The sequence below is a fragment of the Mytilus californianus genome, unplaced genomic scaffold (assembly GCF_021869535.1).
Source record: "Mytilus californianus isolate M0D057914Y unplaced genomic scaffold, xbMytCali1.0.p SCAF_9, whole genome shotgun sequence".
Lineage (NCBI taxonomy): Eukaryota > Metazoa > Mollusca > Bivalvia > Mytilida > Mytilidae > Mytilus > Mytilus californianus.
This window is the reverse complement of record NW_026262745.1, coordinates 28,135,000-28,159,235: the sequence shown is the minus strand read 5'-3', so window position 1 is coordinate 28,159,235 and position 24,236 is coordinate 28,135,000. Positions and strand designations below refer to the sequence as shown.

Sequence of the window (24,236 nt, the reverse complement as noted above, 5' to 3'; positions counted from 1 at the left end):
AAACTTTGATATAAATTTCATAAACCTGAGAAGAAATGAAGGCTTGAGAGTGCTTACAATGAAGATCTCCATTGAATTTACATTTTCTAAAGGGCATAATTGATTGGCACTGATTTTCCTACAGGTCAGAGACATTGTTGATATAAACCTTTGAAATAAATTTAAATGTAAAAATTTGAATCAATCAACTGGTGGGTATGTGATTGCTTTTTTGTGAGTAAAAATGTACAGTATGGAATATTAAATGCTACAAGTCATTGAAATATGAAATACAGGTCAGTGTATTTATCTTTATTTCAATGCTGGCTTATTCTTCTAGGAATACCAGTTATTTGTTGTTTTTTTTTTTACTAACACCATGTCACCATAAGGAAAAGACAAAACAATAAAATTCTAAAAAGCACTTCAAATTGATTTAATAAAAAAAATAATCCTGAGTTTCATTCTGGTAATTCATTCTTTCTTGTCCCCATCATCTTCTGAATTCCCATCAGCTGTTTTCACTTTATTTTCACGAGGTACATATACTGAGTTTATGTAGCCTTTATCTACATTAGATTTGGACTCCTTAATGTAACCTACTGAGTCCAGTCCTTCTGTTATCTCTTTGTGGACCGATCCTAGTAGTCCCTTATTTTGCTGCAAGAAGAAACAAAAACTATAATTTTCACGATTATCTCAACCATAACTTTATCATTCTTTTCACTGCTTCATTTTGGTAATATAACCTGTTCAAATATGTTCCATGTAATCAGACAAATTAGAACAGTAAGCCTTGTAAATTTTTCTTTCAAAAGGGCATACATAAAGGTATTGTAACACCAGTCTTGTCTATTGTAGAAGAAGTTATATGTTGACCTCTAGACATCCTTTGTTTATCTGAGTTGCTGTCTCAGTAATAGATAATATATACCCAACATCTCTTTTTTTCGTATTTTCAGAAAAGGACTTTTGTCTAATTCAACATCTTTTAAATGGGAAATGTGTCCATGGGACACAGATGATGCCCTCACTTGCATATCATATAAAGTTATAAAGGGACATAACTAAAGAACGGTAAAAGTGATGCTACCCAAATTTGTACTTGATCTGAGTTTTGTGGTAATAAGTTTTGTGTATAAGTTTCATAAAATTTGGTAGAGGCAAACTTAAGTTAGAGAACGGAAATGAAAAATTCAACAATTTTGACATTTGTAAAGGGGCATAACTCTAGAACTGTTAAAGTGACACCACCAAAATTCAAACTTGATCTGTATTTTGTGGTAATAATATTATTGTGTATATATAAGTTTCATAGCATTAGGTTGAGGCAAACTAAAGTTAGAGAACGGAAATGAAAAATTAGGCAATTTTTTCCATTTGTAAAGGGGCATAACTCTAGAACCGTTGAAGTGACACCACCAAAATTCAATCTTGATCGGTATTTTGTGGTAATAAACATTGTGTATAAGTTTCATAGCATTTGGTTGAGGCAAACTAAAGTTAGAGAACGGAAAAGAAAAATTCAGTAATTTTTCCATTGTAAAGGGGCATGACTCTAGAACTGTTAAAGTGACACCACCAAAATTCAATCTTGATCGGTATTTTGTGGTGATAAACATTGTGTATAAGTTTCATAGCATTTGGTTGAGGCAAACTAAAGTTAGAGAACGGAAATGAAAAATTAGACAATTTTTTCCATTTGTAAAGGGGCATAACTCTAGAACCGTTGAAGTGACACCACCAAAATTCAAACTTGATCTATGTTATGTGGTAATCAGCATTGTGTATAAGTTTCATGACATTTGGTTGAGGCAAATTAAAGTTCGAAAATTAAACCAACTATGGCACGTACGTACGTACAGACGGACAAGGGTAAAACTTAATGCCTCGTCCGCTACGGCAGGGGGCATAAAAGTTGTCAAGACTTCTTCAAAGGGGAGATAATTTTTGATAACACAAATCTTCCATGGTTTTCAACTGGTTTTTCTGAAAGACACATCCTGTTAATAAAATGGTGAAGTATGCCTGTTAATAAAATGGTGAAGTATGAAGGGCGGCTGCCAACAGTTTCTGTGCAATAACTAAAGATGCGTTCAACCAATGCTTCTCAAATTTTAATATGTTGTTACTGATGATGAAATGGAGGTCAAGTTCAACATTTCACCAAACCTTAAACTTATTGCTGACAGATGAACCATGAAAATGAGGTTAAGGTCAAGTAACCCTTACAGTCATAGACATGTACACCATACAATCATCCTATACACCCAGTATATTTGACTTTTAACTCATATAATCTGAGAAAATTACATTATCACTAAAACTTAACATAGTTCAATGTACTATGAAAATGAGGTCAAGCCGTCAAGGTAGTGGTGAACCCTTACAAAACAGATATGTATGCCTTTACACTCATTCTATATAAATATACACTCATTTTTACTGATTACACTGATTAGGCTATTACAGTTATCTCCCATGTTAATTATTTTAAAGAAAATTATTAAAGAAAACACAGGTTATCTCCCTTATTACATATCAATGAAAATAAAGTTCATACTAAGTAAGTTATTAATGTTATATGTCCTGTTTTAATGACTGGTTCATACCATACATCTTTTTACCCCCACATAGGCATTTTACACAAATATCTATGTTATTACTTCTTATTTTAAATTGTAATTATGATCTCAAACACATATAAATCAGAAAAATATGTCAATACAGAATTAACATTTCTAGACAATTCTTCTCTGCACTTCTCTATTTTAGAACATTTAATGAAGAAAAAAAATCATCTTCAACATCTAATTTACAAATCCTCTTCTCTACTGATAATTTATGATACCACAACCTTTTTAATTACCTAAGTTATGCTTAGCCATATTTTCTTACAAATTGTTATACTGTTTTATTCAGCTGAATATTACAATAAGTCATCAACTCATTATCTCCGGATTTTTTGTCCTCATTATTTTAAAGTAAATACTTATATATTTTTTATGTATTTCTTCTAGTTTGTTCACAATAGATAAAATTGATTTTGGTTTTGAGAATGTGCATTGATTTTACAAAACATATGTCCAAATCCAATAAAATTTTTAAATCTTTTACTTTGTCAAACATACTATTTATGCTATTTGAAGTATCTCTAAACAAAAAATGATATCAAATTTTCATGATTTGCTTTTAAGAAATACAACCAGTAGCTCATACTTGACTTGAATGCAGTTAAAGAAAGAGGTTGAAGACCCAATTCACATAGTACAGCAATATTGTTAGTGGCTGACTTATGCACACCTAAAATGTAATTTGCTAATTTAAGCTTCAATTTGTTTGGTATAAAACAATAGCAACTGATTCAAATTAGAACTGTGTTTTTTTCCAATTAGGACATAGCCCAAAATTCATTACAATACAACAAAATGGGTTTTACACAGGCATCAAATAAGTTACACTTCAAAATCAGATTACTTAAAACTATCTGAGAAATGGACCTTATCTCCAAAACTTAACTTTGTTCAATGAACCATGAAAATGATGTCAAGATCAGATGAACCCTGTAAGATGAACATGTCCTTTTTGGGGCCCTTTATAGCTTGCTGTTCGGTGAGAGCCAAGACTCCGTGTTGAAGGCCTTACTTTGACCTATAATTGTTTACTTTTACACATTGTGACTTGGATGGACAGTTGTCTCATTGGCACTCATACCACATCTTCTTATTTATATGTACTTATTACAATCATTCAATCCAAATATAGTTGACTAATTACTTATAATACATGTAGTACCTGAGAAACGGACCTATTCACTAAAACTTAATTAACATTGATAACTGAACCCTGTCTGATGGATAAGAGTATCCTACAATGTTTACCAAATACAGTTGTCCTGTTACTCATAACTGAGAAAGCATGTGATAAACAGCTATACGGTCTTGGTCAATAAACCTAACGAGTTCAAGGACAACAGAAATATGGCAGACAGATACCTCAGACAATAAGGCATCTGTATACCAGATATGAACTAGCTAGTCCTTTTTCCTTTCTGAAATATGAAGCTTTAAATAGAGTTTGTAAATGTCGCTGCCTCTGCTGGATTAGCATTCATAAGATATGCATATTCAGCTACATACACTGCAGGTGAGACAAAAATTGTATTATCAGACCTAAGATTTGATATCTTCCCCAAATACAATGCCACAAATCACTTTTAATCCTGACTTGCTTACATTCATTCATTTGAACTTTGATGGAAAGTTGTCTCATTGGCAATCATACCACATCTCCTTATCTTTATATATATGCATTTGCTCTTGAAAAAGGTTCCCAACAAACATGACAAAAGGATATGAATACAAAATATATATTTTTTTTAAATTTTCTACAAGTGTTGCATCAGATAAAGTAATAACAACTCACTTCATTTTTGGCAGTCAATAGGACAGTATTGACTCGTCTTCCTTTTGCAAGTATTTTAACCATTTGATTGATTTTAATCTGGAGATCGTGACTGGCAATTTTTGTTTCAATGTCAAAGCGTTTTGGACTCTTTTCCTTTGGTGTCTTCTTCTGTTCTTCCTTCTGTTCTTCTCTTGTCACAAGTTTATATGACGGGAATCCTTCTGTAAATTTCCCCTCTAACTTAGCTAATTTGAATCCTTTACTATTGGCATATTCCTTAGCCCCTGCTAGCGTATGCTTTCCAATCAACAGATCTTCATTAGAAAACAACTGGATTGTGTCAATCAATTTCACCAACTTTATACGCTTCACATTGTTAGCTTCATCAGTTGGTTGTCCCTTATTTTTGTTATCCTTTTCATGACTTTTTACAGTTTTAAAGAACTTTTTATTTAGATTTTGACCACATTGATGAAAATATTGTTTATCTTCAATTCTGCCACATTTCTTCACATGACAACTTTCAAAGAGATTGCTACTGAAATTACCATATGTAACACATGTGTATGTACTTGATGTATGTGTTGAGCAATGAATCTTTGAATATCTGGCTAAGTTTGTAACATGATTGTAATGGTTTATTGGTGATAATGAAAGAAGTCTGATTCTGCAGAAAGTCATCACAGCTATTGGTGATTTAACAAGTTTCATGTTGCTATCTTTCCCTGTCTACAGTGTCACCATGGATATGGCATTCTATCCTGTATAAAAGAACAAAATATTTCAATATTTTATATACACTGTTATAAATATGAAAATATGGATAGTAAAAAGCATTACATTTATACAATAAAAATTAGGAATAAACAAGCATTCTGTGAGTATTGCCTGGCAATACATAGTCCCCTACCGGTTAAAAATTCATTGTACTGGAACAAAATGCTAACTTGATTTATAACTTGTCATGGTGTAAACTATATAACAAATATCAAGTCAATATCTATAAGCATGACGAAAAAAAATGTGGAAAATTGATTATTTGAGTGAATTTTCTAAGTCCAAGGACCATAACTCTGCACAAAATCATCAGTACGGAACAAAATTCAAACATGATTTGTAACTTGTCATGATTAAATCTATATACCAATTATCAAATCAATATCTTCAAGCATGACGGAAAACTGATTTGCCGGACTGACGGATGGACAGACAGACAGACAGACGGACGGAGTGCAAACCTATAGTCCCCTTTGACTTCGTTGGTATGGGACTAAAAACAACTGATACGACCAGATGGAAGAGACCTGACTAAAAGGTAGGTAGAAACTAAAGTCTATCTTTGAGAAATTTTAATAATTTTCATGAAAGAGTTAAATTAAAAAAATGCAGATAAAATAATTTATTGAAAAAAAAAGAATATCATATCATGTCCTTACTTTGATATCCTGTATTATACAGGAAAATAATTTGTTTGGTTCATAAAACCAAAATATCAAAAAAATTGAATATCTGTAGATGCTGGTTTGTTGTCTGATTAATATAAAAATAAGAAGATGTGGTATGATTGCCAATGAGACAACTCTCCACAAGAGACCAAATGACACAGAAATTAACAGCTATAGGTCACCGTACGGCCTTTAACAATGAGCTACCGCATAGTCAGCTATAAAAGGCCCCGTCTATTCATATCTTAATGGAGATGATTATTTTGATCAAACAAATACAGGATAGAATAAATGCTCCGCAGGGCGCAGCTTGATACGACCGCAGAGGTCGAACCCTGAACAGTTGGGGCAAGTATGGACACAACATGCAAGCTTGATACAGCTTTGCATTTGGATTGTGATTAAATATTTGACACAGCATAGGTTTCTGACACAGAATGAATGTGGTCTAAGAACTTAAAATTTTAAATTGGACATTCACCTATTATGGTCCAATATCCAAAATCTAAATACATGGTTAGATTCAGCATATCAAAGTACCCCATATATTCAATTTTTGTTGAAATCAAACAAAGTTTAATTTTGGATCCGATTTGGACCAACTTGAAAACTGGGCCCATAATCAAAAATCTAAATACATGTTTAGATTCAGCATATCAAAGAACCCTAAGAATTCAATTTTTGTTAAAATCAAACTAAGTTTAATTTTGGACCCTTTGGACCTAAATGTAGACCAATTTGAAAACGGAACCAAAAATTAAGAATCTAAATACACGGTTAGATTCGGCATATCAAAGAACCCCAATAATTCAATTTTTAATGAAATCAAACAAAGTTTAATTTTGGACCCTTTGGACCTCAATGTGGACCAATTTAAAAACTGGGCCCAAAATCCAAAAACTAAATACACGGTTAGATTCAGCATATTAAAGAACCCCAAGAATTCAAGAATAAAACCCCATTGAAATTGGTCAAGAAATAAGCAATTTATACGAAGTATCTTCTTTTGCACAATACTGTGCAATTAAATATTTCTTGCTATTGCACAATACTGTACAATTGACAATTTCTTGCTATTGTGCAATATTGTGCTATTGGATATTTCTTGCTATTGCGCAATACTGTGCAATTGAAGATTTCTTGCTATTGCGCAATACTGTGCAATTGAAGATTTCTTGCTATTGTGCAATACTGTGCAATTGAAAATTTCTTGCTATTGCACAATACTTATTATATAATAATTTACACATCCTGTTTGGTGTCTATCTCCTACCATATCATAATAATTAGAAATAACCAACTTAAAATGGAAAATTTTAAAAGAAAAAAAAAAGGAAAAAAAGAAAAAAAGGAAACCCCCCCCCCCCCCCCCCCCAAATTTTTTGAACCCCCTTATGATACATCACCCCCAAACTCAATCCCAGCCTTCCCTTTGTGGTATGGTACCTTGCAGTACAATTTCAGAGAGATCCATACACTTGAAACACAAGTTATTGTCTTGAAACTAGAAAAATGTGTTTTTTGGCCCCAAATTCCTAAACGTTTAGGGCAATTACCCCCAAACTCAAACCCAGCTTTCCCTTTGTGATATGGAACCTTGTAATACAATTTCAGAAAGATCCATACACTTACACACGTTATTGTCCTGAAACTAGAAAAATGCTTGTTTTTTGCCCCTTTTTGGCCCCTAATTCCTAAAATATTGAGGCAATTACCCCCATCATCAATCCCAGCCTTCCCTTTGAGGTATGGTACCTTGCAGTACAATTTCAGAGAGATCCATACACTTGAACACAAGTTATTGTCTGGAAACTAGAAAAATGCTTATTTTTGGCCCCCAATTCCTAAACGTTTCGGCAATTACCCCCAAACTCAATTCCAGCTTTCCCTTTGTGATATGGAACCTTGTAGCACAATTTCAGAAAGATCCATACACTTACACACAAGTTATTGTCATGAAACTAGAAAAATGCTTGTTTTTTGCCCCTTTTTTGGCCCCTAATTCCTAAAATTTTGAGGCAATTACCCCCAAAATCAATCCCAGCATTCCTTTTGTGATATGGAACCTTTTGGTACAATGTCAGAGAGATCCATACACTAACACACAAGTTATGTCTGGAAGTTACAAAAATGCTTATTTTTGGCCCCTAATTTCTTAACTGTTGGTACCATTACCCCCAAAATCAATCCCAACCTTCCTTTTATGGTATTGAACCTTGTGGTAAAATTTCATAGAGATCCATTCACTTAAACTAAAGTTAGAGTGCGAAAACCAATGTGTCTTCGAACTACGACGGACGACGACGATGACAACGACTACGCCAATGTCATACCAATATACGACCACAAAATTTTTTTTGCGGTCGTATAAAACGTAGATTCAAGATAGAGATCATGTAGATATCAATCCTTATTTTTTATTTTCTAGTGGGTACAATTGCAGTAATATTTAGCAAAATATGACCTTGTCAAAATATTATGATTTTGTGCATTTTTTTAAATTAAAGCTTCATGATACCCTTGGCTGCAACCTAGGATCAATAATGGCCTGTAACTTAAAGCTGCCTAAGTCTATATTGAAAACAACTATAGACACAGAAATTTTCTGGATCTGCGGATGCGGCTAAGATAAATTATGCTAACCAAATGAAATTGCTCTTGACTAGTAGTCATTATAATATTCTATACTACTGAATTGACTTCCAGTTCTATGATAATCAATTTTGCTATCAACAGTGTCTTTCCTTTATCGTTTTGAAGAAAATATTTATTTTAAAAGTATATCAAAACATTCTTAAAGGGCAATAACTCCAAAACAGTCAGTTGTTAGTTAAGATCATGTCATTTGTGCTCATAGTTTATCAGATAAATCCTAAAATTCACCATCACATATGATTTTTGACGATTGATCTAAAACCTTCACAGAGATATGTCTCGCATTTTTTAAATTTTGATAATGCAAATGTTGAAATTAAAATAGCAATACTTAAACATGTAAGTTATGCAAATATTCAAAGGCAATGAACCATGACTGAAGGTACAATCTCCATGGAAATGAGATGTGCCAATGCTAATACAACTGCATACCAAATACCATTGACTTATTATAAGTTGTTCCCTTTAAACAAACCTAAACACAAACATTAACTTGTAAACTATGTAAAAGTTTCAAAGTCAATGAACCATGATGAGGGGGATGGGGCTATATAATCTCCATGGAAACAAAACTTGCAAATGCCAATAAATTTGCATATCAAATATCACTGACTTAACATTAGCAGTTCATCTTAAACTGATCTAATCACAAACTAATACATGTAGAATAAGCAAAAGTTTCAGTCAATAGACCATGACTGAGTGGGCGGGGCCAAATATTCTCCATGGAAATGTGATGTGCTAATGCTTATACAACTGAATACCAATTAACATTGGCCTACCCTAATGGTTCCCCTTGAACTGACCTAATCACAAACTAATACATGTAAACTAAGCAAAATTTTCAAAGTCAATAGACCATGACTGAGGGGGCAGGGCCAAATAATTTCCATGGAAATGAGATGTGCCAATGCTAATATAACTGCATACCAAATATCACTGACCTACCACAGGCAATTGTGGTTCACCATAAACTAGACCTAATCACAAACTAATACATTGTTGACGCTGCCGACAAAAGTCGCAGGCTCGACAAAAACTAATTATACCCCACAGAACAAAGTTCCATAGGGTTTAATTTTTTTGACCTGTCCATCTGTCCGTCTGTTAGTCTAAAATTGAGAATGGAAATGGGGAATGTGTCAAAGAGACAACAACCCGACCATAGAACAGACAACAGCAGAAGGTCACCAACAGGTCTTCAATGCAGCGAGAAATTTCTGTCCGTCAGTCCTATTCTTGTCATCTGAACTCCTCTGAAACCACACAACAGAATTTTATGAAACTTTTTAGATAATAAGGACATACTATGTAGATGTGCATATCGACAGAAAATTATGATTCAACTTTTTTCTAGGAGTTATGCCCCTTTGAACTCAGAATTTTGGCCTAAATATACTACTGCAACAGTTTGTCATCGTAACTCCTTTGAATCCACGAAACAGAATTTCATGAAACTTTGTAGATAATAAGGACATACTATGTAGCTGTGCATATGGACAGGAAATTATGATGATTTTTTTTTCTAGGAGTTGAGCCACTTTGAACTTAGAATTTTTGCCTAAATATTCCACTGCAACAGTTTGTCATTGCAACTCCTCTGAAACTAAACTACAGAATTTTACGAAACTTTGTAGATAATAGGGATATAATATGTAGATCTGCATATCTACAAGAAATTTTTATCATTTGACTTTAGTAGAAATTTTGAGTCTTTTAACTTAGGAATCTAGTGAGATTTTGTTTGCCCAGTGACAAAGATGGGGCTTGGGATATGTGAGCGTGCTCACAAAGGTTCTTTAATTTATTATACTCCTGAAGAGAGCATAAAGATATATGGGTCGAATTGGATCACACAACTAATGAACTGAGAGATCGTGAACATCATCAGGTTGTTGTTAAAACCTTTCCAGATTTCTGTTCCAATTTCGGAATATTTAATTAAGGTGCATCAAATTTTACGCAAATTTGTGTCTGAGGAACATATTATTTCCTGCAAATTTGTATATATCTGATTACCAAAAAAGTAATTTGCTGGATCTAATTAGGAAGCACCTACCTTATATTATATTGATAGCCAAAAGATGAATGACATGCATTACAGAACATCTCATTAGAACAACATATTTTTTGTAAGGTGAGGTCTAAAGTGTATGCAAACTGTATGCAAAAAATAAATAATCTTTGATTGAATTTCATTACCACAAGTTACTTAAAACCTTAATAAATTCCTTCATAAATCACAAGATTTGGTTTGGATGTTTGGCTGTATCTAGATCTGTAGAAAACTTATTACAAATGGGAGAGCACATCTTAATCTTTACCGTGATGTTGTTTACTGAGCCCATAAATTTAGATACTATCCTGGTAAACATTGATTCTAATGACTTTATTCTAAAAGGTTACCAATTCAACACTGTAATTAGATCTTTTAATATTGTTTTTATTGATACAAATATTGATTTTGTTATCAATAAATTGAAACCCTATTTAACTTAATATTATTGTTATACACATATGTACATTTACAGTCCTACAATACACCTAATCGCTACATGTATTTAGTAGAAAAAAAAATTGTTTACTTAGACTTCCTGTATGTGTCAAGTGTTGCAAAAACAAAGGTCACCAGTAATGAGGTAGTTCATGTCTGTCATATTTATTTTTTGTAAATTGTTTTGTTATAAATTAGGCTGTTAGTTTTCTCAATTGAATCATAACCTTTAAGCAAATATGGCCGTATTAACACCACAAATTTCACTCAAGAGTTAACAGACAAACATGTGCACCTGGAAAAGTTTTAAAACATGGCTGGACCTAGATTAATAAAATTTAAAGGCATTTTAAGTTTCAGAATATTTGAAACTTAAACTGGATTTTGCTATTCATTTTTTTCATTCCTGCAGAAGGTGCCAAAATAAACTAAGTTGGGATAAGGTTTAAGAAGGTGCCCTCAAAAAATAAAGGAAAAAAGGAAAAAATTGTTAAAAAATAACTTTGAATCGATCCGTGTCATAAAATTGTTTGGGTAGGCTGCTTTTTATGTGGGTAGGAAGGCAACATCAAACAATCTAAATTTTATTTTTTACTTGAGTGGACTCTTTTAAATGAAACTCGCTGAGGGTTTATTAATTTATTTTTCTGTCTTCTGCAGACTGGGAAAAAAAATGCACATCGAAACCCAGGTAAGTTTTTTATTTTCTGAAACATAAACTGCATGGTGAATGTTTAATAAATATCTGGTACTGAAAAAACATTTAGGCAGGGGTAATCCGTAATATCATGAATATATGTGTAATTCAGGTTTCAGACAGGGTATATAATGTGACATTCCCAGCTTAGAGTTGATATCCCCTTCGCCTTCAGCTCAGTGAATATAAACTCTAAGCCGGGAATGTAACATTATATTGTGAGCCATAAAAGTGTCCTGTGAAATAGTGTCCACCCGGACACTTTTTCCCAGAAAAGGGATATTTAAATGTGCCTGATGCTATGAAAAAGTGTCCATTCAATCAGACATAATTTCATGATACAATACTATTAAATGCTGTCTTGTCAAGGTTTATTTTCATATAAGAGGACACTTTTTCACAGTCAAAAGTGTCCTTTGAAGGGAGATAATAAAAAAGTCACTAAAATGTTTTAGCTATATTTAATTTTCTATTACAAAAACAAACCAATTAAGAACCAGTTATAATTTCATATAAACAAAAATAGAATGTGTTGAATTCCAAAGAATTTTCAATTATCTTAGCTATAAAGATGTCGACAAAAAGTATTCACTAGCCTCAATTGACAATGAGAAAAGAACTATCAAAAGAAAAGCATCCAACTAAAAATAAAAATATGATGAACTGTACTTTACAACTATTGAAAAAAAAAGAGAGAGTATTGTTTTATTGTATAATTTATGTTTAATTACACATGGTGATGATCACATTTTGTATGAATTAAATACTCCAGTTTACATGCCATGTTTTAATGGAGACAAAACCACTATGCTAATTTTAAAACTTCTATTTAGATAAAGAACTGAAGCTATGTATACATTTTGTAGGTATTGAGAGCGGACACTTTTTCACGTGAAATACTGTCCTTTCTACCAGAAGGACACTTTTTCACATCTGTGGACACAATTTCATAGATAAATATTGTCTGGACAATATTTCATAATAACATTATGTCCATGGACACAATTTATTGTGAAAAAGTGTTCGGTGGACATAATTTCACGGCGGACAATATTTAATTCTACAATATAACCTGTCTGAGACCTGAATAACATATATAATATTGTATGCTCCCATATTGTCCAAAATTGGATTTGATGGGAAGATAGAGTTATCATAACCAATGATAATACCATGACTTTTGAGAGGGATATATAGGGCATGTTACTTAAAAGTATGTGGGCTACATCCAGTGAAATTCAAGCTGATGCCACATTATTTGAATGCAATATAAATATCTGGCTCCCCAGTCGCCTGTATATTTTATGCATCAGTTTAAACCTGATCAGATATATAAACAGTTGAATACCAAGCCAATACTGTTAATATTTCTGACAATGGCCCAGCTGCCCCTGATCAAACAGACCCTGGTGAAATAGAAGGTAATACACATTCAAGTGTAATTTTGCCTGACCCACATATTGATAAAAGGAAAAAAGTAGAAGATATTTTGAGTGATGTTGTTGGACAAGCTCATGGTGATGCTACAATTAATAAAAAAAAATACAATTACTTTACCTTGGCCAACTATAGGGAAAACACACCAGTATAGATCTGAATTTACGACACACCATTTTTTACACTTGTTTCCTTGTTTGTTTCCTTATGGTACATGTGATTTTTACATGAATAGACCTAGAACTGTTTCCTCCATTTGTGATTGGGCAGAACATCTGCTCTGGTATGATGATGGAAGGTTTGCCCATCATCCTTATTCTAAATTTGTTGTTCATAACATGATTATGAGAAAGAGAGCTATTGAAGATAGCAATTTTGTTGTACACCAAAAGCTAGGAGAACAACATTTATCTATTTCTGAATTGAGAAAAAACTCAAAATGGTGACAATTCACTAGCTTAAAAAAATTATACTTTGGGGCATCATTACGTGGCACTTCACAATACTGAGCGCGGACGGCTAAAGAACTTCGGGCACTAATACAATTTCAAATTAATGACAAAGAGGCCTACCTGGTTTTTTTTTACCACAGGTAGTTGTGCCAAATACCATTTCAAACCACTCAGAAGATTACTTTCTATTCATTTAAAAGAAACAAGTGGGACAGATGTAGATTTGTCTGAACATGCTGAATGCTCAAAAAAAAATTAAAATCTTTTTTTCAATTTTAGGGAGCTACCATTTGATTTTTGTCTTTTCTTTTATTAGTTTATCCTGACTTTTTTTACATAAATTGTCATCCTGCCTATTTTTTATGCCAAGTAATAATCTTGCTCATCCTGCCTTTTTTTAACTCAAAACTCCTGTACCAGGGCTGCCAAGTCTCACGTATTTAGCGTGAGACTCACGCATTTTCATGCTTATTTGGCGGCATTTTCCTTTGATCTATTGTTTTTTTTTCTCTTTGATCTTTACGATTTTGGCCAAATCTCACGCATTTGCATTATTAAAAGTTGGCAGAACTGCTGTCCTGCTTTTTTTTCAAATTTCATCCTAGCCCCCCCCCCCCCCCCATAAAAATTAAATGATAGCACCCTTAGACAAAAACTATATGTAGAGACATAGCGAATTTGTAAGAGTACTTTCATTCCGCCGTGTATTTATTCTGGGTAACTGTCTTTCACTAGAGAATATTGAATGTAAATAGTGTGAAAGCGTCGAACTTGATATCGTTGGTTTGTTTATATTAGACCGGTTTATTGTTTACATAAATAAATGGTTTAAAATTAAAATGATTTTCAAGGAACCAGTTTAATTAATCTGAGTCAATCTAGTAAATAATATTGATGATAATGAGGAGGATGTTTTTATAACTCAAAATACTTTATCAATGATCAGGACATTGAACTTGATATAAACCAAATTTAAACAGCAGATTTGTTCTTACATACAGTTTCAATTATAGAAGCATCCTTTAAAATTGACATAGAAGATATGATTTTATATCCAATAAAAATAAAATTGAGAATGGAAATGGGGAATGTGTCAAAGAGACAACAACCCGACCATAGAGCAGACAACAGCCGAAGGCCAGCAATGGGTCTTCAATGCAGCGAGAAAGCAAGTCGACCGAAAAGCAAATACAAAGAAAAACTTCGACAATCTTACTAAATATTACAATTAGTGACAATTTAAAAGCATATGATTTTATAGATTTGCATAGAAAAATCATTTAAATCTTATTCGTTAATGAGCATTATTGTGTTATCGTGTGTTCAAAATGAGTACTAATCACTTCATCAATGTATGGATCTAAAGCACTAGTGTAATTAATCCCGGTATAAAATAACTAGTGCAATCATTCCCGTACAAAATCACTTGTGTAATCATTCCTTGTTTAAAAACACTAGTGTGAACATTCCTTGGATGAAAACTCTCCACTTTTTACATCACCGGGGATTTTTTTCCTCCGGATTAAGTACACTAGCTGGCAGAATCAATAAACGTATTTACACTTTTGGTATTTAGCAGAATTTTGCCTCCGAATGACCTTATTATCTACTCCAAATAACCTGAATCTGACGTCAAACAACAATCACTTTTTAATTGTGACGTCAACATTTTTAAATTGTGATGTCAAAGTTTACGGGAACCTGTGTGATTGTACGTAATGGCGGATACATTTGCATACAAGTGAAAATACGTCTATTTCCACTGTTACAAATTATTGACTTGGTTAGCTGGCATTTAAGGGAGCGTCTTCCTCATTTTTGTTTACTTTCCTCGTATTATGGGTTTTCGTACTATTAAGAACGCATTGAGACGTCACAATTTCCATTGAAAAAGCATGCATCTAGTACGAATTCATATGATATGACGTACGAAAACATATGATCTGACCATATATGCTATGCGGTATGGGTTTTGCTCATTGTTGAAGGCCATACAGTAACTTTTAGTTCATATCTTCTATGTCATTTGGTCTCTGGTGGAGAGTTGTCTCATTGGCAATCAATGAATCATACCACATCTTATTTTTATATTAACTGCTTAGAAAAAATTGCTAAATATTTTTTATAAACTTGGCACTGTCATGAAGTCTCTTTCTCATTAGATTACCTTGCTCGTGTTAGCAAAATAAATTTTGTCCTTTTTATCTGCTAGACCTATTGTCATAAGTATATATATAAAGTTTCTTAAGAGGGAAATTCGTACCTGTAAATTTATGGACGTTGGTTTTTCGGTATTCAGATGAACTACACATCATTTTTATTAATTTTCGTAGTTTTTATACAATCCTTTCTAGATAAATGCAAAGCATAAGAATATAATAATTGAAGAAATCTAAGTTCTTTTTTAACTGTTCGCATGTTAACAGTTCGAAACTAAATGTAGTAAAATTGTAAACACGATGGCGGCTGCCGGTGTTGCTGCACCACAAACCGGCACACAAGATGACGAAGAATGGCTTTATGGGGGTAAAATAGATGTTCAAATATAGACGTACCGTTAAAGATATGCTATCTTTACTTTAAATTGTTTCAATATTTAGAAATGTTCGTTTTCTAAACTGTTGTCTAATCCAACTTTTGTCTCGAGGACTTTTTTTACTATTTATTTTAGACAGGTGCTACATATGAAAATATGGTACATCTACAGAGGGGTTTAAAGATAAGTTAGATTAGATTAGCTAATTGAAGTCTAAAAACTTATGACAACTTGGATGGCTGTCTGAATTTTTGCTTTGTTGCCTTTAATGAGGGTGGTAAAGGGTATACGTGCAACATGTTTTGCCATTTTTATTACATGTGCAGCCGTGAAAAAGGTTCGTTATTCACCCTGTTTCGTGAAATCGGTAAAAAGATCAACGTGCAAGACATTTTTAATGGTTCGTTCATCGTGAAATGGCAATTTTATTTTGCGTTCTTCCGTGCAGATACCCCCCTTTACGCCCCTCTTTAATGAGGAATCTTAAAAAATAAAATTGAGAAATAACCTCATTACACCGATGCAGGAAGCGATGTCCATACTGCCATGTCGTCCATAGGATGTATCGTTTCATACCTTGAAAAGATGTATTGGCCATAGGACAACATCGCCCATATTTTGTGAAGAAGCGTTGTCCATCGTTTTTTCTTTCTTCTTAGAAATCAATTTTATTTATAAAGTATTATGATATATACATTACTGAGATGGTTATTATGACTCGTAAATGTATTATGCTGTATTTACATTATTTGTCATGTTTTTTATATGTATACACTTGGAACAGCATTATATATATCATATATAAATGTGCTTTATCTGATAAAAATTTTATATGGGGATGAAGTCCCCAATTACAGTAGAAAAATCAATAAAAAAAAAATAAATCAAAAATTCAATCTACTAATGAACTCAAAATCGTTAACTTTTGTTTTCTAACTTTTTTTATTTTCCTGCATCTGCGCAGAAATCTTTTCCTGTATCGTTTATCTCGGGATTAGAGTAAAATATTATGGGGACGTGCCTCATAACAATAAGCAAATCCATTAAACTAAAAATCAATATAAAAATCAACATATTAATGAAATCATAGCGTTTCTTTGTTAACATTGAAAATTACGTCACAACTAAAATCCCTAACAACAGGAACAACATCGGAAATGTTTCCGTATTTATGTTTCCTTTTTAACAGACTCTGGAGTAAAAATATGCTTTGATTAAAAAAATAATTTATACGAACTTCGTCCCCTTTCACAGGTAACACCTGCCTCATAGTATTCTTTTCTTAATGGATTTTTCATATCTTGCGTAAAACAAACTGAAAAAATAAAACAAACAAAAATTAATATCCAAAATGGGAGATTAATTTCTGTCATAGTTAAAACAATAAGTTTAGTTTTGAAATATAAAACTAAGTAATCAGATAATGATTTATTTTAAAATTAAGATGATTGTGGCGGTATGGCCGACACAACCTATGGATGCACGAAAGTATGGCTGTCGCGTCTCGAAAGCATTATACACCATGATAATGTGGACTATTGGGATGCAAGACAACCCGTATGTCCATAGAAAAGACAACTCATGATGTTCTTCAAAAAGGTTCCTCAAATCGTAATTACATGTATCTCGAATCGAAGTCATTAATGACATTATATTGTTTGTGTCCATTTGATCACATTTTGCATATTTGATAGCTAATATGCTGCGCAGTTGTCGACAAGCTTGCTTGGTTATTTAAAATCTTGTTCAAGATATGCTATACTAATGTAATAGAAAAACAAAATATATGGGGTATCCATCCATGACACAAAATCAGTACATGCACAGCAAAAAAAACAAAACAAAAAAAAACGCAAAAAGCAAAGGAACAGTGTTTTTATTGCTGTTCTTCCTCGCAAAGTCACAGTGAGGCCTTCAACACGGAGCAAAAAAAAATCTCACCTCACTGCAAGTATAAGACGGCCCCTAGCAACGGTTTGAGCGAAATTCTTTGCAAAAATATATAAAATAAAATATTTTGGCCTGACTTTAAAAAGAAGGTCTGAGTTGACTTAAAAAAAAATAACAAAAAGAACTCTTTTTGCCATTTATCTAGTAAAGCTCTGTTTTTTTTTTATGTTTGTCATGTTTAGATTTATTTATATGGAGTCATTGCTGCCACATTTTAATCAGATTATTTATTATATTTTAGATGATAATAAAGAGGCACAAGAAAAAGCTAGTGGGTAAGCTATATATATATATATATATAATAAACATGATTAAAGAACTGTTGTTGCATTTCTTTAAAAGTAAACTATTTTTATACGACCGCAAGTGATATGCCGTTGGCGTTGGCGTTGTCGTCGTCCGAAGACACATTGGTTTTCGCACAAAAACTTTAGTTTAAGTGAATGGATATCCATGAAATTTAAACATAAGGTTTATAACCACAAACGAAGGTTGGGATTGATTTTGGGGGTTATGGTCCCAACAGTTTAGGAATTAGGGGCCAAAAAGGGGCCCAAATAAGCATTTTTCTAGTTTCATGACAATAACTTGTGGAACAGTGTATGGATCTCTCTGAAATTATACCACAAGTTTCCATACCACAAAGGGATGGTTAGGATTGGCTTTGGGGGGTTATGGCTCAAACCGTTTAAGAATTAGGGGCAAAAAAGTGAGAAAAAACCAGGGTGTCCTGGTTAATGGACAATTACATGAGTACAAATTACAGTGTAAGGGAGGTAATTCAAAGTCGTTTTTGAATTACCTCCCTTACACTGCTTTTAAATTATGAATTTTTGTATTGTCTTGAAGTGATTAGCTGTCAATTCATTTTTAGAAGTTACTATTTAAATAATTTTAAGAACGCTGATTAAGGTAAATTAATTTAAGCTATGATTATGTAGACTTTTATGATGTACTTAAATGGGTTATTATGGTTGCAAACTCCATTGGAAATTTGAATTGAATTATGACCATGACTGAGGGAAAGAATTTTATTTTGGAAAAAGAGAGGGGGGGGGGGGGGGGGGGGAAGGGAGGTTAAAAAAAAATTGGGGTGGGAGGGAGACAATTTTTTCTCCTCAAGATTTCAGAAATCAAAAAGAAAATCCTTCAAATTTTTTTTTTTTTTTTAAAAAAAGGGGGGGGGGGGGGGAGGTCAATTCGCAACAGCATAGTGTATTGCACAAAAGCAAAAAATTGAATATAAATTCAAATCATATAACCAATTCTAAGTTCTTTGACTACAGTTATTCTGTGTCAGAAACCTATTATGTGTCAAATATTGAATTACAATCCAAATTCAGACCTGTATCAAGCGCGAATATTGTGTCCATTTTTGCCCCAACTGTTCAGGGTTGGACCTCTGTGGTCGTATCCAGCTGCGCTCGGCGAAGCAATTTATTAGAAATAAAATAAGATTGTATATTGATAAGATACTAATAAACATGATAAAACATCTCGCAGGAGAATCATTGACAAGTTTTTAGATTGATCAAATGAATATTGTGCAAGAGCTAAACATTTCTGCTGTGTCCTTAATGGTAACATTTTGTTAGTTGTCCAAGTTCCTTCTTAAGTAATTTTTCCTGTTTAAGATATACATACATTTTTTTGTCAATACCAATGTTTTTGACAAAATTGAATCAAACTAACCGCTAAAAGTGAAATATTATTTCACAATTTCGCTTTTATAAATGTTTGAAACAAAGAAAATTGTATTTTATTTTTTGTCAAAATTTTAGCTATTGCCCCTTTAATTAGTATGTATGTAATGAAATGAAAGTTTTCTTTCTTCCTACAGAAAATCAAGTCAGTCTTAGTTGAATAACATGAATAAAGTACAACATAATATATAGATTATGTATAACATAAGTATACCTGAACTATCTTGAAATATCTGGAGTTCTGAATCTCTAATGATATCATTTTCTCATTCCTACCTTGTACACATATTTTATATTATCCTACTGTAAGCCATGTTCATTGGCACTCCGTTTTTTACACAAATTGATTTAGAAATTTTGTGAAAATTGTGTTTTATTTCATATAACAGGGTTGCTGAACCAACAAAACACAGTAGATCTGACAGAAAAGATGACAGAGAAGCTGGAGAATTGGTATGGCATGAAATAAATAAAGGATCTTAGACTTTTGCTTCCAATAATTTGTGCTTGTGCAACGAATTTACATGTATATGAAACCGTATCAATGCACAATTAAGAATAAACTACTTTGCAACAGCAAGTGGATTAAAAATATAAGAGGTTGATTTACTGTAGATTTTACTTAGAGTTCTCAAAATCTTTTTTTCACTGGTGGTCCTTGAAGAAAATCTGCTGATCCTCACTATGATTTCTATGTCAAAATACCAAAATTGTGTCAGTCCTTTGAAAATTTTGGTGGTTAAAACCTTTGGACCACCACTTTTCGAGAACTCTGTTTTACTGCATTTACATATTGACCCTTGGTATTTGGTAATTTCAGTGAACTTTACAAAGCATATAACAAAAATGGATCTGCAACACTCATTTGTTAAAAATTTTTATTTGAATGTTTTTAGCCAGTCTAGTGAAATTTTGATAAGTAAATTCTCAAGTTACTTGTAGACATAATCCCTAATGAAAATCTTAAAACCTAAAAAGCTTCCCCAAATCTGTTATCAAGATTATATCTTTAAATTTGTTTTTTTCAGAGTGGCGAGGAGGAATCACAATCACAAGGAAAAGAAAATGCTGCAGAACGTGAATCTGAAGATAGCGATGAGGATTCTGATGATGATGTTCAGGTCACAATTGGTGATATACAAACTTTTCCTATGAATGAGTAAGTCTGTTTCCATCGCTACATATGATATGTTGTATTATGGGAACATCAATGATCAGATCATTTTATTTTGTTAAAACATCATTTTGAAAAATTTAAGGTGTCATGTTTTTAATCTCACTGGTTTTTATACGACCGCAAATATACCTTATATAGGTATGATGTTGGCGTCGGCGTCTTTGTCGTCGTCGTCCAAAGACACATTGGTTTTCCCACTCTAACTTAAGTTTAAGTGAATGGATCTCTATGAAATTTTACCATAAGGTTCAATACCACAAAAGGAAGGTTGGGATTGATTTTGGGGGTTGTGGTACCAACAGTTAAGGAATTAGGGGCCAAAAATAAGCATTTTTGTAACTTCCAGACATAACTTGTGTGTTAGTGTATGGATCTCTCTGACATTGTACCACAAGGTTCCATATCACAAGGGAATGCTGGGATTGATTTTGGGGATAATTGCCTAAAAATTTTAGGAATTAGGGGCCAAAAAAGGGGCAAAAAACAAGCATTTTTCTAGTTTCATGACAATAACTTGTGTGTAAGTGTATGGATCTTTCTGAAATTGTACTACAAGGTTCCATATCACAAAAGGAAAGCTGGAATTGAGTTTTGGGGTAATTGCCCTAAACGTTAAGGAATAAGGAGCCAAAAATAAGCATTTTTCTAGTTTCGAGACAATAACTTGTGTTCAAGTGTATGGATCTCTCTGAAATTGTACTGCAAGGTACCATACCACAAAGGGAAGGCTGGGATTGATTGTTTGGGTAATAGCCTCAATATTTTAGGAATTAGGGGCCAAAAAGGGTAAAAAAACAAGCATTTTTCTAGTTTCAGGACAATAACTTGTGTGTAAGTGTATGGATCTTTATGAAATTGTACTACAAGGTTCCATATCACAAAGGGAAAGCTGGGTTTGAGTTTGGGGGTAATTGCCCGAAACGTTTAGAATTTGGGGCCAAAAAGGGGCCTAAAAACAAGCATTTTTCTAGTTTCCAGACAATAACTTGTGTTCAAGTGTATGGATCTCTCTGAAATTGTACTGCAAGGTACCATACCACAAAGGGAAGGCTGGGACTGAGTTTGGGGGTGATGAATAATATGGGGGTTCAAAAAATTTGGGGGAGGGATTTTTTTTTAAACAAACCAAAGCGGCGATCTACACATGGTCTACTAAATTTGTTCATAGAGCCATCGCTGGCAAACAATCGGCGATTGAACCCTACAATGGAGCAAACAAATACTGTAACAGCCGAGAAAGTGATTCAGATGATGAAATGGATAGTGAAGATGACTTTAAATAAGATTTATATATAAAAGCAAATAATAATGATATGGTTTGAATAGGTAAATTAAAAAATTTTAAGTTCTTAGACCACATTCATTCTGTGTCAGAAACCTATGCTGTGTCAAATATTTAATCACAATCCAAATTCAGTGCAGTATCAAGCTTGAATGTTGTGTCCATACTTGCCCCAACTGTTCAGGGTTCGACCTCTGCGGTCGTATCAAGCTGCGCCCAGCGGAGCATTTTATTCCCAATAGCCCTTTGTTAAAATGTAATAACATTTCAAATGGAAGTGATCCTTAACTTTTTTGTTGAGTATATGTTATGGGAGACTAATAAAACACATTTTAAAATCATTTTTAAAATGAATCCTAGTTATACATATATAGATCCTTCTGAACATAATTGTTATTTGCTATCTGCAAGTTCTCTTTTACATCATCAGTTATACTTTTATCTTTTCAGTGCATCTAGAAATTTATTTAAGACACAAGGTGGATACCACAAGTCTGCTGGTAAGAATATAACTGTAATATTTATAAAAGGGTTATGTTTAAGAGGAAAATTTAAGTGGTAAGCAATTGGTAGCGAAAATCTCAAAATTTGACAACTGCAGAAATTTTCTGTTCTTGTTATTCCAGATTCTAAAAAAACTTTAATCATGGCCTCCATGAAAGTGAACTACATTTATGCTTTAATGACTTTGATTGCCATGCAATTATTTTTGTTTTATTGTGCAATCTAGCAAGTGGTAAAATTTATAAAAATAAGGTCTTTCCCTGATAAAATCATAAACAAACCTGAAACTAACATAACTTATTTAGATATTAGTTTTGACCTGGAATGAATGAAGCCATTTCTAAAAAAATGACATTTTGAAAACACTCATAAAAAACACATTGTGATGCCATCAATTTTTAACAGCACTTGTATAACAAGTATTTCTTTAAAAAATGTCAGCATCCCATATTAGAAACTAAATTGATGCTTCTAGAAGATTAAAACAAAAAATCAGTTATGACATTTCAAACATGAATAAATCACTAATAAATGTGTTTATCGGCAATTTGTACATATTCCCTTTGATCTTACTGCCTTATATTTTTATAAGGGGCCTCGGTGGCCAAGTGGTCTAAGTAGTTACTACTGTAATCACTAGCCAGTCAACACTGAGGTTGTGAGTTCGAACCCCGCTCGTGCGGGTGCACTCGACTCCAATCTTAATTGACTAGGATTGTCAGTTTTCCTATTGAAGGTCGGTGGTTTTCTCCGGGCACTCTGGCTTCCTCCACCATTAAAAACTATCTGCCACGAAATAGCCCAAAAGCGGTGCTTAAAAGTGGCGTTAAAAACACAAAAAATCAAAAATCAAAGATCATGGACAGGACTTAATATTTGAAAATATTAAACTCACTTGTTATTCTTGCTGATAAAGTCAGTATTAAAAACTAAAATGCAATTATTCTATATTTATCTGCAACTTGTACTTTTTCAGTTTGATCTCACTTCCTAATATTTTTCTAGATCACGGAAAGGACCTGATACTCGAAAATATTAGGCATCGGTGTCACATATCAGTGTAGCAATGTCAATTTATCAATGAAATGCAACCGAACAACTATCATAATTGCCTAAATCCAGCTAGCTTGATATTCTTGCTGATAGAAGTCAGTATCAAAAACAAAAATGTGATTATTCTTTATGAATTGACCTCATTGTAAGGCTGACTTTGTACAGAGTGCCGGTCCCGATGACCGATGTAAAAACGGCCGTTATAGTGCATATTTCGGCACTTTTTTACATCAGTTATTAGATGTACCGCAACTGTTTCCAATAAGTGTTTACATAGGTTATCAGATGTACCCGCTGCCAATTTCCGGTACTGGTTTACGGATTTATTATAAACAAACCAAAGCGGCGATCTACACATGGTCTACTAAATTTGTTCATAGAGCCATCGCTGGCAAACAATCGGCGATTGAACCCTACAATGGAGCAAACAAATACTGTAACAGCCGAGAAAGTGATTCAGATGAT

General features: G+C 33.1%; 2 protein-coding genes across 4 annotated transcripts in view; one reads left to right on the top strand and one right to left on the bottom strand.

Moving 5' to 3' along the window:
* Nucleotides 1-399: 399 nt before the first annotated feature.
* Nucleotides 400-15,866, bottom strand: LOC127716259 (uncharacterized). Of its 2 annotated transcripts, none has more exons than XM_052222421.1 (3): nucleotides 15,830-15,866; nucleotides 4,405-5,147; nucleotides 400-639 (listed from the first exon to the last, which is right to left on the bottom strand). In XM_052222421.1, exons 2-3 carry the CDS (start codon nucleotides 5,095-5,097, stop codon nucleotides 454-456), a joined length of 879 nt encoding a protein of 292 aa, XP_052078381.1. In that variant the 5' UTR covers nucleotides 5,098-5,147; nucleotides 15,830-15,866; the 3' UTR covers nucleotides 400-453. The 2 variants fall into 2 exon arrangements, with proteins under 2 accessions (XP_052078381.1, XP_052078382.1); XM_052222422.1 differs by lacking the exon at nucleotides 15,830-15,866 and adding an exon at nucleotides 13,235-13,285.
* Nucleotides 15,867-16,014: 148 nt separating this feature from the next.
* Nucleotides 16,015-24,236, top strand: part of LOC127716245 (pre-mRNA 3'-end-processing factor FIP1-like) — a 35,501-nt gene continuing 27,279 nt past the window's right edge. For both annotated transcript variants that reach the window (XM_052222372.1, XM_052222371.1), the window contains exons 1-5: nucleotides 16,015-16,092; nucleotides 18,294-18,327; nucleotides 20,145-20,208; nucleotides 20,784-20,914; nucleotides 22,665-22,714. In XM_052222372.1, the coding sequence (XP_052078332.1) occupies nucleotides 16,026-16,092; nucleotides 18,294-18,327; nucleotides 20,145-20,208; nucleotides 20,784-20,914; nucleotides 22,665-22,714 (346 nt within the window). In that variant the 5' untranslated portion in view covers nucleotides 16,015-16,025. The remainder of the gene's footprint in view (nucleotides 16,093-18,293; nucleotides 18,328-20,144; nucleotides 20,209-20,783; nucleotides 20,915-22,664; nucleotides 22,715-24,236) is intronic.

Bases quoted from the DNA above. Each gene is read 5' to 3' on its own strand.
- LOC127716259 (XM_052222421.1), bottom strand. From the start codon at position 5,097: ATGAAACTTGTTAAATCACCAATAGCTGTGATGACTTTCTGCAGAATC. The intron at 640-4,404 runs GTGAGTTGTTAT...TTCTTCTTGCAG, and splicing joins TATTGACTGCCAAAAATGAA to CAAAATAAGGGACTACTAGG.